Consider the following 12,373-nt stretch of genomic DNA (forward strand, 5'->3'; position numbering starts at 1 on the left):
ATAAAAAAACGCAACCTACGAAAGCGATTTTAGAAAAGCGCTCTTATAGGGGGGCTACCAGAGCGTTTTTTCTAGAAAAAGCGCTCTCAAAGGGGGGGATACCATAGCGCTTTTCTGGAAAAAACGCTCTTATAAGGGAACTACCAGAGCGCTTTTTCCAGAAAAGCGCTCTTATAGGGGGGTCTACCAGAGCACTTTTTCCAGAAAAGCGCTCTTATAGGGGGGGTCTACCAGAGCGCTTTCAGAAGCGCTTTTGTTACCTACACCAGCGCTGGCTTTCACAGCGCTTTTAAAGCCCAAAATAAGCGCTTTCGTAGGTCTTCCGTGTTGTAGTGTTGTGTTTTGTTTTCAAACGATGTGGGACTAAAAGTGTACTGAAGCAACACAAAATTGCATTTCAAATGGTTGCACCCAAACCACCACCACCTGATCATCAACCACAACACACATCTTCTACTCAAGATCAAACGGTGGTGCCTTCTCTTTTTGGTTTTAACCCATCACGATGATAGCACAAATAACAACAACAATAACTCCATAGGTTTATCCATGATAATAACATGGCTGAGAAACCAACCACCCCCAGAAAACAACACCACCAACAACAATGAAAATGGAGCAGCACGTGTGCAGACACTATCACTCTCCATGAGTACTGGTTCCACAGTCAAGCTCATCAGTGCCTCTTCTAAAAGGTAACTCAACGAACGGTACTATACATTCAACACTACTAACTTGATTCAGGAATATTTTTTTATTAATTAATAGTATACATTGCACCACTACTAGGCTATATTATTATTTGAGGCTCCCCCATGCAAGGGGTACTTTATCTTCAGAGACCTACTGACATTGATGATGCCAATTCAACTATCCATTTTTCATCTAAAGAGCTAGGGGAGGAAAACTGCACTAGATATAAGTATATTATCAAGACTAAACAATAATATTATCAAAATTGCATGATGCTGCAAACAGAGAGTAGATTCAAAATAGGATGGTATGTTGTTGTCGAAGAGTATGATGATGTTGAGAAGGGTGTCGAGTGGATGGAGCCACAAGGCCTTACACCGGCTGTCCGTGTCAGAGAGTATGTTGTTGTTGTCTTGAAATTTTTGATGGAGTTGAACAAGTAGCTTGGAGAGTTTGACGTGAAAATCTGGATGGAGTTGAACAAGTAGCTTGTGATTGAATCTTCTAAAAAAATCACAATTACTTATCTCTTAAATGTGCTCCTCTCTCTACATAGATTTGAAACACCACATTGTGAGACAAGAGTAATGCATACGTTGGTGTTATCTTCGGTTTAGCATGTCACAGGCATATAAAAACTTGTATGCTCCACCTTTAAAGTTTTAAAGCTATTAAGAAAGCTTCCAATAAGAGTCAAAATAATGATGGAGTTAAGGTGGAAGTTAAAGTGGAAGGTATGTTTCATGAGTATTGAATGAAAGTTATCGCCCCTTCATTTTTTGCTGAATGTAAAAATCTGTGAGTTTGAGAATTTTGAACAACTAAATCTATGTTTTATCTCTCGAGAATTTCATTACATTAATTTTGTTCTTGAAATATTATTACATTATTTTTGTTCGTGAGAGATGATATTTTGATCACATTTTGGAAAATATACCAGATATGAGGTTTACTAATATTGCTTATGGAGTTTAATCCTAAACAAACTATGGGATAGCAAAAGCTTATAGAGCTCACAGTTCTGCATGGCACATGTTTGTAGTGAAAGCTGATAATCTTTAGAAAAATTATCTATGCACGATGAAAAAAGAGTCACATATGTAGTTTATTGTTCTAAGAAAGTGTTGTATATTATTCAATAAAAATGATGAACATGAATATTTCCCTCACTCCACTTGCTGCCCTCATATTTCCACTTAGTGACAGAACTAGTGTCCCACATCGAGTAGTTGACAGGATAATCCAAAGAATGGAGAAAATGCTTATGAATTGAAAAGAGTTTGTAGAAGTGATAGAAACTTAGTCCCACATCGGTTATTTCATTTTTCTTTGGATAATAAATTTTTCCTATATCTTCAAAAAGATTTGGAATATCAATTCTATTATTATATCTAAAGGTAATACTATGGTGAGAATTAGTTAATGCATAATTAACACAATAAGTGATTGAAAATATTTTATCTCCTGATCTCAGTAAATTTCCTCTAAGGAATTTGTGTTCAAGAGTTAAAGTTTGCTCTAATCTTTGAGTATTTAAAGGTATTCTAATATTTGGATGTATTTCAAATTTTAGTTTACCATAAGCTAAATTTCCTTCTACTACTCCAAGTATTTTATCTACTGGGTCTGTAATTCTATCATCTTTTATTATTAGTTCTACGGGAGAATTTATTCCTTCTTGAAAAGTTGCTTTGATTAATACTTGCACTGCTCCTATATGAATATATCCTATTTTATTTCTATGTTCATCTTTCTTTATTTTTTTCTTGAGTTCCACAAGTTTCTTTTTATTTAATAATTGTATATAGGTATGTCCTTGGGCATCTGCTATATCTGTTGGGGTTTCATTAATTATTTTACCATAATATATAATATTATCCTTTTGGTTAAATCTTTTCATTATTCCTCCAATTCTATCATTTCTCTTCATATTTGCATCCTTAGATAAATCTAAGTATTCCTTTTATATTTTATGAAATAAGGATGGATCTATTAAAATAATTCCTTCGTAATTTCCATCTTCTTCAGTAATATGTAAATGCTCTATATTATTTATTATTTCTTTTTCCGTTTTTGTTATGCTAGACATATAAGAAAATTATAACACTTAATAAAAGTAAGTAAGTAAAGAAATTATACATGATCATGATTTCTTCTGAAATTTTGGTCCACCGCTGCTTCCGTAAGTTTATGTGAGATAGTTGATTAATAGATATATATGTTGTGTAATTTAATTGAATGATTCTTGAATAAGTAGAAACATGGTTTTATTGATATAAGTTTATGTTACAACAATGCACACAAAAGGTGCCAAGCTAAATCCTAAAAGGATTAGCATATGTTTCTAAAGAGAAACTTACACAAAGGTTGTTTTCTACAACTTTCCTCTTCCCATTGTACAAGCACTTATTTATAGCCCTAAACACACATTATAATATTATTTTCTATTCACAATAATGCATAGTACTATTCATCTATAGTACTACTTATTTAAGACACTTAAACATTACATGACAAATGACTTTACTTTTTATCTACTTCATGACTCTATTATTACTTCCCATTATCCTCATCTTCATGACTCTATTATTGCTTTCCTTTATCCTCATCTTTATGACTCTATTATTGCTTCATCCTTGTCCTCATCCTTAAGACACATGGACTTTTCTAGACACTTAGTCACTTCCATGGCATCTTTTTCTTGAAAACATCTTTCACATGCATGATTTTCACTCTTTTTTATATTTGAACATAACTCCTTAAGTACACATGGATTATAATTCATTGTCTCCTTATCAAATGCGTAGAATGGTAGCTCAAAAGATGTGAATAGATGGATATCTCTATCCTTTAGTACCTTTCTACTTGTTTAGTAAGTGATCATCATCATACATTTCTTCTTTTGAGTCATCTCTTAAAGGAAATTGATTATTGCTTACTCCAATGAAGACAAAGTGCTTGGCTGGTTGATTCGTTGTAAAATCCGGATAGGCTGAATAAAATTTTAAATAAATATTTCTTTCTCTAGCAATATTCTTTTTAAAATTCTGGACTGATTCTTTAAAATTATATGGGAAAAGATTAATTTCTTCCAGATTTTTACTTAAATAAAGGCATTCAATAAGTCCAAATTGGAACATATTAAATGTTAGTAACTGGGATGCTCCTGGTGTAATTATAGCTTTTACTCCAAAAAGCTTTCTATCCACCATATAGAAACAATTAATATTTTCTTTCTCGGTCCAGTAAGTAAGTCTTTTTAAATTCTCCTTAAATTTTTCTTCAGAGAATTTAACCTGATTTTCATGCTCTTTTTGAGACATAATTGGCAAATTATCCCTGGAAGAAGGAATTCTTCCTAAGATTTTCATGGATGTTCTTTCTGGTGCATTATTCTTTGTTGTTTCTGAAAAAGTTCTTGGGCCAAGATAAATCTCTTTTCTTGATTTTTCTGAATCTCTATGATCATTCATTGCTTTTTTAGCTTCTTCTTTGGTGGCATACCCTTTATAAGTAACTCCTGAGATTTTTGTACAGTGAGGGGCTGCTTTGTACCATTCATCATAAATTCTTGGAAATGGTCTGTTAAATACTGCATACCATTTCTTAGGTTCTTTTAATTTAATCTCTTCAAGTGGATTCTTCATTCTAAGTTGAGATTTTATAATTTCTATTTCCTTATCGATTAATTATACTTCCTTTCCAATCAGTTCTTGCTCTATTATTTTGTGAATTCTTAGTGCTTCTTTTAACTCCAATTGTTGTTTCAAAATTTCTTCTGAGATTCGTTCCATTCTCTAGAAAGTATATCTCCAAGTACATTCTTTTTGCCTTTAATGTGAGTAATTGCGTAATTATATTCAGCTAGTTTCATCTGCCATCTTATAAGCCTGCCTTGCTTGTAAGTTCCTTTATGATTAATATTTTTGAAACCTGCAACATAAGTAGAATCGGTTCTAACAATAAATTCTTTATCAAGAACATAAATTCGATGTTTTTCTAACATCCGAATTAATGCTAATGTTTCTTTTTCATGAGTAGGATAATTAATTTCACTGTTTGAAAAGGTTCCAGACATATATCTGCATAGTAATTCTTTCTTTTGGCCAGGGGGCTTAGCCTTCATAACACCTCCCCAACATTCATTTGATGCGTCAGTTTTAATAATAATTAGATCATCATCTGATGGATGATATAATTCAGGAAGATCTTGACATAAATTTTTTAATTTAGTAATAAGTATTTCGTCTTCTGCGGTCCATGACCAAATAGCATCCTTCTTAAGTTTTTGTTAAAGTAATTTTCTTTCAGCTGCAAGATTTTTAATAAAACCTTCATTTGAAATATATGTTAGTAATCCAAGAAATCTTTGTAATTCCTTTTTGTCTTTTAGTTTAGTGGGAAAATTTTGAAGTTTTTCTAATACATGTTTTTGCATTATTATTTTCCCCTTTTCAATTTCTAATCCTAAATAATTGATTTTATTTTGAGCTACTATAGCTTTTTTCTTACTTAATACTACTCCATGTTCTAAACACCTAAGTACTAATTCTACTTTTTTAAAGTGATCATCTAGATCCTTATTTGAAAAAACTAATATATCATCAATATCAATAAGACAAAAATCTTTGAATTCTTTAAGGATAGAATCTATCTTGCGTTGGAAAATACATGGTGATTGTTTCATTCCCATTGGAAGAACATTTCATTCATATTGACCTTGAGGACAACTAAATGCTGTTAAAGCTTTAGATTCTTCTGATAATCTTATTTGATAAAATCCAGTTTTACAATCAAAAGTACTAAACCAGTTCATATTTCAAACTCTTTCAATAATTAAATCCTTTCTGGGAAGAAAATACGCATCTCCTTCCATAGCATCATTTATTTGTTTATAATTAATTACCATTCTTCTATTTCCTCTTTTAATCTCATTATCATTTTCAACATAAAACTCGTATATGGAATCATTATAGAATTAACTATTTTTAAAACAAAAAATGGTCTATTGAAGAAAAAGTTTATGGAATTATTATAAAATTTAATAATTGTTAAATATTATAAAAACTAATTAATTAATATCTTAAAGATATACTTATAATGTTTCGAAAGAAATATCTACGGAGAATTGGTAAAATTTACTATTTTATAATTATTATATAGATTTATTCAATAATTTGTTAAAAATATACGAATTGATCGTACCTAATTAGACGGATCTTCGTGATCTGCATATGACTGGGTTTTGGTAAACTTGAGGGGTGTACCTGCAAGGTACTCCGATGCCAAAGTGAAAAGAGAGAGCAATCAGAGTGCAAGTAGAAGATAAGAGTGAGAATGAATGAAGTTACGTGACACTCTAGTGAAAGAGGGTATTTATAGCCCCCAGCGTTAGGCCAAGATCTCACCAATGGACCGGATACCTATGCCCAATTCGGAGATTGCCAGGATTCTACATGTGTAGTGGAGACCAGTACGTGGTCTTTATCCTAGGTCAACCACTCTGAATGTTAATGGGAGACGCGGTCTTGTAGGGAGTGTGTGGACTCTACTTTATTCGGGGGCAGGAAGCCTTGCTCGGGCGAATCCTGCCTGACTGAGGATTAGTTGTTTTGTTAAGTTAGATGTAGTGTCACTTACGCCCGTCAGACGGGCAAGGGGGAAGTCCCCTCGAGACGAGGAATGAGGCCAGACCTTTCCTTGGGCAAAGAAGGGTTTGGGCCTTTCGCTATGATATGGCCAGGAGCCGACCCAGTCTAAAACAGGAGCCCCCCCAGTTATAGTTTTCGGGCACAGAGCTGTGACTTTGTATTTTCTCGACAATGCTTTCTGTGGCGTATGTCGGGGAATTCCTCTCATTAGTGACAGTCGGGAGGAAAATTCCCCGCCAGGTGGAAAACTTTCGCGGGGAAAGGGAAACGGTAGCGTGTGGCAGACATTTGGTGACGTGGCAACGCATTAAGAGTGTAATGATGGCCTAGGGACTAGGGTCATAATGATGGCGGCGATTGGGATGAGGCGTGTCAGCCGACGTGGTGTTTCACCTTCCGTGCAGAGTCTATAAAAAGGAGTAAAACCCGATCATTTAGGGTTTTACGCTCCTAAAACTCTCTCAAATTTTCTCTGTTCTCTCTTAAATCACCGCTTCCAATGGATATTGCTGATAACGCGATCGTTCACCTATTTCCAACATGCAATCCTCAGGTATGCTATTCTAATCTCTCTTTAGTTAGATTTCGATCCTAGGACGCTTCTGTGTTTTGGGCGAGTCTGTCCTCGGCGTCTTCATCCTTTTTAGATGTGATCAAGAACACTAGGTTTAATGGGTTTTAGGGGATTTGTAGGAGATTCCGCGCGAGGAATCCATTTCCTCGACAGATTGATAGGATTCATGTTTTTTCTGTGGAAAGGAACATAGAATGGCTAGTTATCCTCAGGGGGTTTATGATTTTCCTCGGGCTATTCGTGTTATTCCCCGAGAAATTCATGTTTTTCCCTAGTAGATTATGTCTCGCTTTCGGGAAACGTATCCCACAGGCCGGGACATTGATGTTTTATCTCGGTTGAATTTACCTTGCCCTCGGGAGGCGCATCCCGTGTTTGTCACATTCGACCGCTTGCTCTTCGTATTCATGAATACGCCCGAGTTAGGTCTAAAGTATCCTTGTTCGAACATCGCTCGAGGAGCTGGATAAGGGTTCGGTCGGGGGCCTCTGGTGCCCCCCACTCCACCCTTTCACTTGTCTTGAAGTGGAAGGATGGATTTGGTATAATGTCAAATTCACTTATTTTCCTCTACATGCAGGTGATATGGCCGCCTAGGAGGAAGTACTTCTTTCGTCTGAATCCGAGGAAGAACCCATGTTGTTCGACTCCGTGACAGATCCTGGTTTGGATTGGGTTTCCGAGGAACCGCGGGGATAGCCTCGCGCTATGCTAATTCTCTAGTCGCAGCTTTCCGGGCGGTTGAGGATAGGGCCCCCAGTAGTCCAAGGAATTGGGCGGTCAGTTGCCTGTCTGTGACCAAGAGGATATGCTCCAGGTTTAGCGGTGATCGATTCGCCATGTATGAATATGTTTTCAAGGAGATAGGATTTCGACTTCCCTTCACTAGCTTTCAAATCGTTGTGCTCGCTAATCTTAACCTAGCGCCTTCCCAACTTCATCGAAACGCCTTTGCTTTTATGCAGGTTCTTTAGTGTTTGAATTTGAGAACAAAAGAGAATGAGGGGATGTTGTCGTGGGTTTAATGTTAAGCCCTAATTCACATATGAATCTTCGAAAAAGCCCACACGTTAAAAACCGTGGGTGTATTCGGGGATACATCTTCGAAACACCGTGATCTTAACAAAAAGATGTTTCGGAGATGCATCTTCAAAAACGCCCCTAAAAAATTAGAATGTGATGCATTCGGATATGTATCTCCGAATTCAAAAGGGAAAAAATTAAATAAACAAAATATGTTTAATATTATTTATTTAATAAAACAAATGTTGGTTTTTTAGTTGACCAAAGAAAATGTCCATAGAAGGAATTAATTAATTTATATTTTAAATTACCATATTAAAACATTATTCTTTTATTTTATAGGAGTCAACATTTGACTAATCTTTGACTAGTCACCGTTACTAATATTTTACCAGTGCTTTCCTATTCTAAATGATGACTATGCTTTTCTCCTGTATATTGAAATGAGAGATAAACAAACACATTTTTTTTTATAATCTTCTCACTCTCAAGCGTAAAACTCCTCCGTTTTATACCCGAATGAATTCCATACTTTGAAACCCCTTTCTCTCTCTCTCTCTCTCTCTCACACCCTCTTCTTCTTCCTATCTCCTTAGCCACAATCTCTCCCTTTGAAAATTTTGTACAGCAACAACAACCCTATTGTTCTCAAGAAAATACTATGACAAACAAGAAAATGGATTTTTCTTCACTTTCACACACTGTCATCCCTTTCCAAGTCAACCTTACTCCCTCCCAAAAATATTTTCAAACATTAACTGAGGTTGATTACTTGACATTGACATTGATGTCTCTCTATCTGCCTCTACCGCTGCTGTCTCTGTCCTTGACATTGATCATACCAACATGCCGTCTTTGTTGGATTTCAAACTAAGCGTGAGTGATTCATAATTCAAGTAGTCCTTTTATTGTGGTTTTTTTGTTTATCGCAATAAATTGTTGGTAAGTTTTGAATCTTTTGATTTATTATCTCAATTATTTTAAGATCACTTTAATTTGTAATTATTTTTAATTAATAGATTGGCAGTGGTCTCGATCAAAATCATCTCGCTACCAATGATGCTAGTGATCAAGATGATAATGACATTTCATCTAAATTCGATCACGAAAACACTAAGAATGAGGTAAAGTTTATGATTATATTAATACATAGTTTAATTTAATGAAATTTAACAATGTTTTTCTTTTATTCTGAGTCATGATTTTAAATTTTTGTTGTGCTGTGGTTATGCTGTAAATCATTGTATTGCGTAAAATGTCAGCGATGACGTTTCAATAGTAGTTTTGATGTGGTTACATTGAGGGTGCAATTATGGTTTAAGAGACACAATTGAGTGTTTTTTTATGTGATGATATTTGAAATCTATGAACTGTTTTTTTAGATGGCTGTTCTTCGAGGCAAACTTGCTCGAATGAAAATGGAAAATTGTCGATCGAGTTTCATGCTTGATCAGCTTCAAACACAGTATGATACCTTGCAAATACGTTTTGAGAAAATGAAGCAGGACAAGAAGGCCGAGAAAGTTGAACAACAAGAAGGGTTTGATAGAAAACTTGGAAATAAAAGGAAATTTGAGAACGATGGAGTATCAGTTTCAAGAGATTTTTTGGAGTCTGGATTGGCTATTAATGCAGATATTGGGGTGGATCGTGAACCCTCTTCTTCAAGAACAAGAAATTATGATGGATTGGGATCCACGCCTGAGAACAACATTGAAGTTGCCTCCAAAGAGTTAGTCCTAACTAAGAATGGGAAAGTTAGTGATGAAGAAAAGAATGACTATGGTAAAGGAACTAAAGGAGAGGATAATCATGTTGGTCATGCTGAGAGATTTCAAAACCCGAGTCCTCTAAACTATGCTCCAAACTTTGTTAATGATGATTCAACTGATGTTGCTGCAATCTTGATGAGAGCTATAGAGTTTCTATTAGAGCTAGATAAGATGGAATCATGGTAAATATGTCAGAAATGTGTAACATAGTTTTAAATTGCAAGTTGCAATACTTTTTAATCTATACAATTTTGTAACGAGAAATTATTGTTATTTATTAGGTTTCTGATGGATGCAAGTGGAGGAAGTATGGACAGAAAATAGTGAAAGGAGAGCCGAGTCCTCGTGCTTATTATAGGTGCAGCATGGTTAGGGGTTGCCCAGTTAGAAAACAGGTAGGCTTTCTCCTTTAAGATTTAAACATAATTAATGCATCAGAACCCCAATTCCATAGCAGTCGCATAGACATTAAAATTTCTAATTGTTGCCTAAATTGTTAGATAGTATTAATTAAAATTTTGTATTATGTCATTAACTTCATATATGTGCTCAATTAACTGTAATTTAAGTCTACATACACAATGAATAACATCAATTATTGACATGACATGCATTTCACTAGGTTCAATATGACTAATAGTAATATTAACTCGATATGTGTTTCATCTTTCAAGTATATTGCTTCCATATAAAGTTGACTCATATCTCGTAAGATCGTGAGTTCATATGTCAGGATAAGAAATTTATTGCTGGATACACTTTTAAGCATGTGTATACAAAAGTTTGTTATGCATTGAAAATAAATTTTTTATATAGAGTTCAAAATTTACAGGTACAAAAGTGTGCTAAAGACAAAAAAGTGGTAATCACAACATATGAAGGCTATCATAACCATACTTTACCTCCAGCAGCAATGGAAATGGCACAAATAACTGCAGCAGCGGCAAGAATGCTTCTTTTAGAATCAACTTCAAGCAAAGATGAAACAACAAATGCAACTATTCCTGGTTCTACAAGTCTCGCAACTATCTCAACTTCTGCACCATTTCGGTCAATAACACTTGACTTTACACAAACTCCAAATCCTCTACAACTCCAAATGCCTCAAAAATAGTTACAAGTTCATTTGCCTCAACAAATAACTTATCCTATTCTACAAAATAACATTCAATATATAACTTATCGTAAATTGAGATTAAAGAGCATTTTTCAATCAATCTTGAAATTAAAGATCAAGTTATAATCAACACAAACACAAGGAAAAATCATTAAGATCGATGAATAATGAGAGAACAATTAGATTCATTTAATCTATAACTATATATAAAGAGGATACGAGATTTTGGGCTGGCCTATTTTTATTCCCATTTTACCCTTTAAAATACAATTTATTTTATTTTAAAAAATAAGTTGCTTATAAAATGGTGCATTTTTTTAAAAGAAATCTAACTGCCTAACCACGTCATTACATGTAGAGAAAATTAAGTTACCAGGAAAAAATAGAAGAAAATAATGGTAACTACATCATCTCTTGCATATACCTTATTCTTTCTCTTATGACACTGAATCTTTCACGTTCTTTTAATTCAAAACCGCTCCATACAACATGTATACAATGTGTTTTTAAATTGTCACTAATTTCAACTTGTATGCATTGTATAAGACCTCTAATTATTTTGTCACTAATTTTTTATAACTTCATATTCTATATCTCTATTTTGTAATTTCGAACTAACTTGCATCTCATAAAAATGTAGATTCTTTTTTTTTACCAATTTCACTTTGTTTATATTTTCTCCTCCCTATCTCAAGTGTGTGGCTCCATATTATATTCGGTTAGTTCACTGTTACAATCTTTTATTACTCTTATATTTCATCTATTCTCAATTTTTTTACTGATATTAAAGAAAAGAATGTTTCAAGTAACAGTGGAGACTATATTGTTTCACTTCAATTTTTACATTGTTGGTCAAATTGATCCAAGAGTAATAATGGCTTTGAAGTATATTAACAAAGTAAACGTAGGAGTACCCAGTCTGCTATGCTAAAGTAGTCCACCCCAGTAGTGTTACATAGTATTAAAAAACCCTGTGACATAATTCCAAACATGAATTAAGCTTTCTCGAAAACTTGAATAATGAATAGAATTGGCAAAATTATAAAAACTATGTAAACACCTAACTACCAAATATTGTTTATCAAGGTAGAGTGGTATGTAGCAAACATGCCTAGATTTGTTATTAACTCTCCAAAGTAGGGTAATTTTAATGATAAACTAATTGTTAACATTGTTTCGATATTAAGTAAATTTCCCCAAACGAATTCATTGGGCAATTGGGCGATAGAAATAACAACAGGATGGATTATCATGGAACTCCTAGGATGATTTTTAATGAGCATATGATACACTTTATAGGTAAAAATTTACACACTCTCTATGGTTGTAAGCATATGTCCTATTATACAGCATTGACATATGGCCTTTTGATTTTTTTTTTTGGTGAATAATTAATATGTATACTTCATGATTGATTATCATTAAATTATTATTTGTCAATAACTATTTTTAATAATAACTTATACTATGAATAACACAGTTTTTTTTCAAAAGACTAATCAATTTACTTTTGAATTATTCTATATGTATAATCATTTTACTT

General features: G+C 33.9%; 1 protein-coding gene across 1 annotated transcript; it reads left to right on the top strand.

Annotated features, from left to right (window-relative positions):
• Positions 1-549: 549 nt before the first annotated feature.
• LOC131624527 (probable WRKY transcription factor 31) lies at positions 550-10,827 on the top strand. The gene is made up of 5 exons (XM_058895483.1): positions 550-695; positions 8,969-9,065; positions 9,324-9,895; positions 10,388-10,421; positions 10,546-10,827. The coding sequence occupies exons 1-5, from the start codon at positions 550-552 to the stop codon at positions 10,825-10,827; spliced, it is 1,131 nt and encodes a 376-aa protein (XP_058751466.1).
• Positions 10,828-12,373: the final 1,546 nt, after the last annotated feature.

The sequence above is a fragment of the Vicia villosa genome, unplaced genomic scaffold (genome assembly GCF_029867415.1).
Source record: "Vicia villosa cultivar HV-30 ecotype Madison, WI unplaced genomic scaffold, Vvil1.0 ctg.000133F_1_1, whole genome shotgun sequence".
In the NCBI taxonomy this organism is placed as follows: Eukaryota; Viridiplantae; Streptophyta; class Magnoliopsida; order Fabales; family Fabaceae; genus Vicia; species Vicia villosa.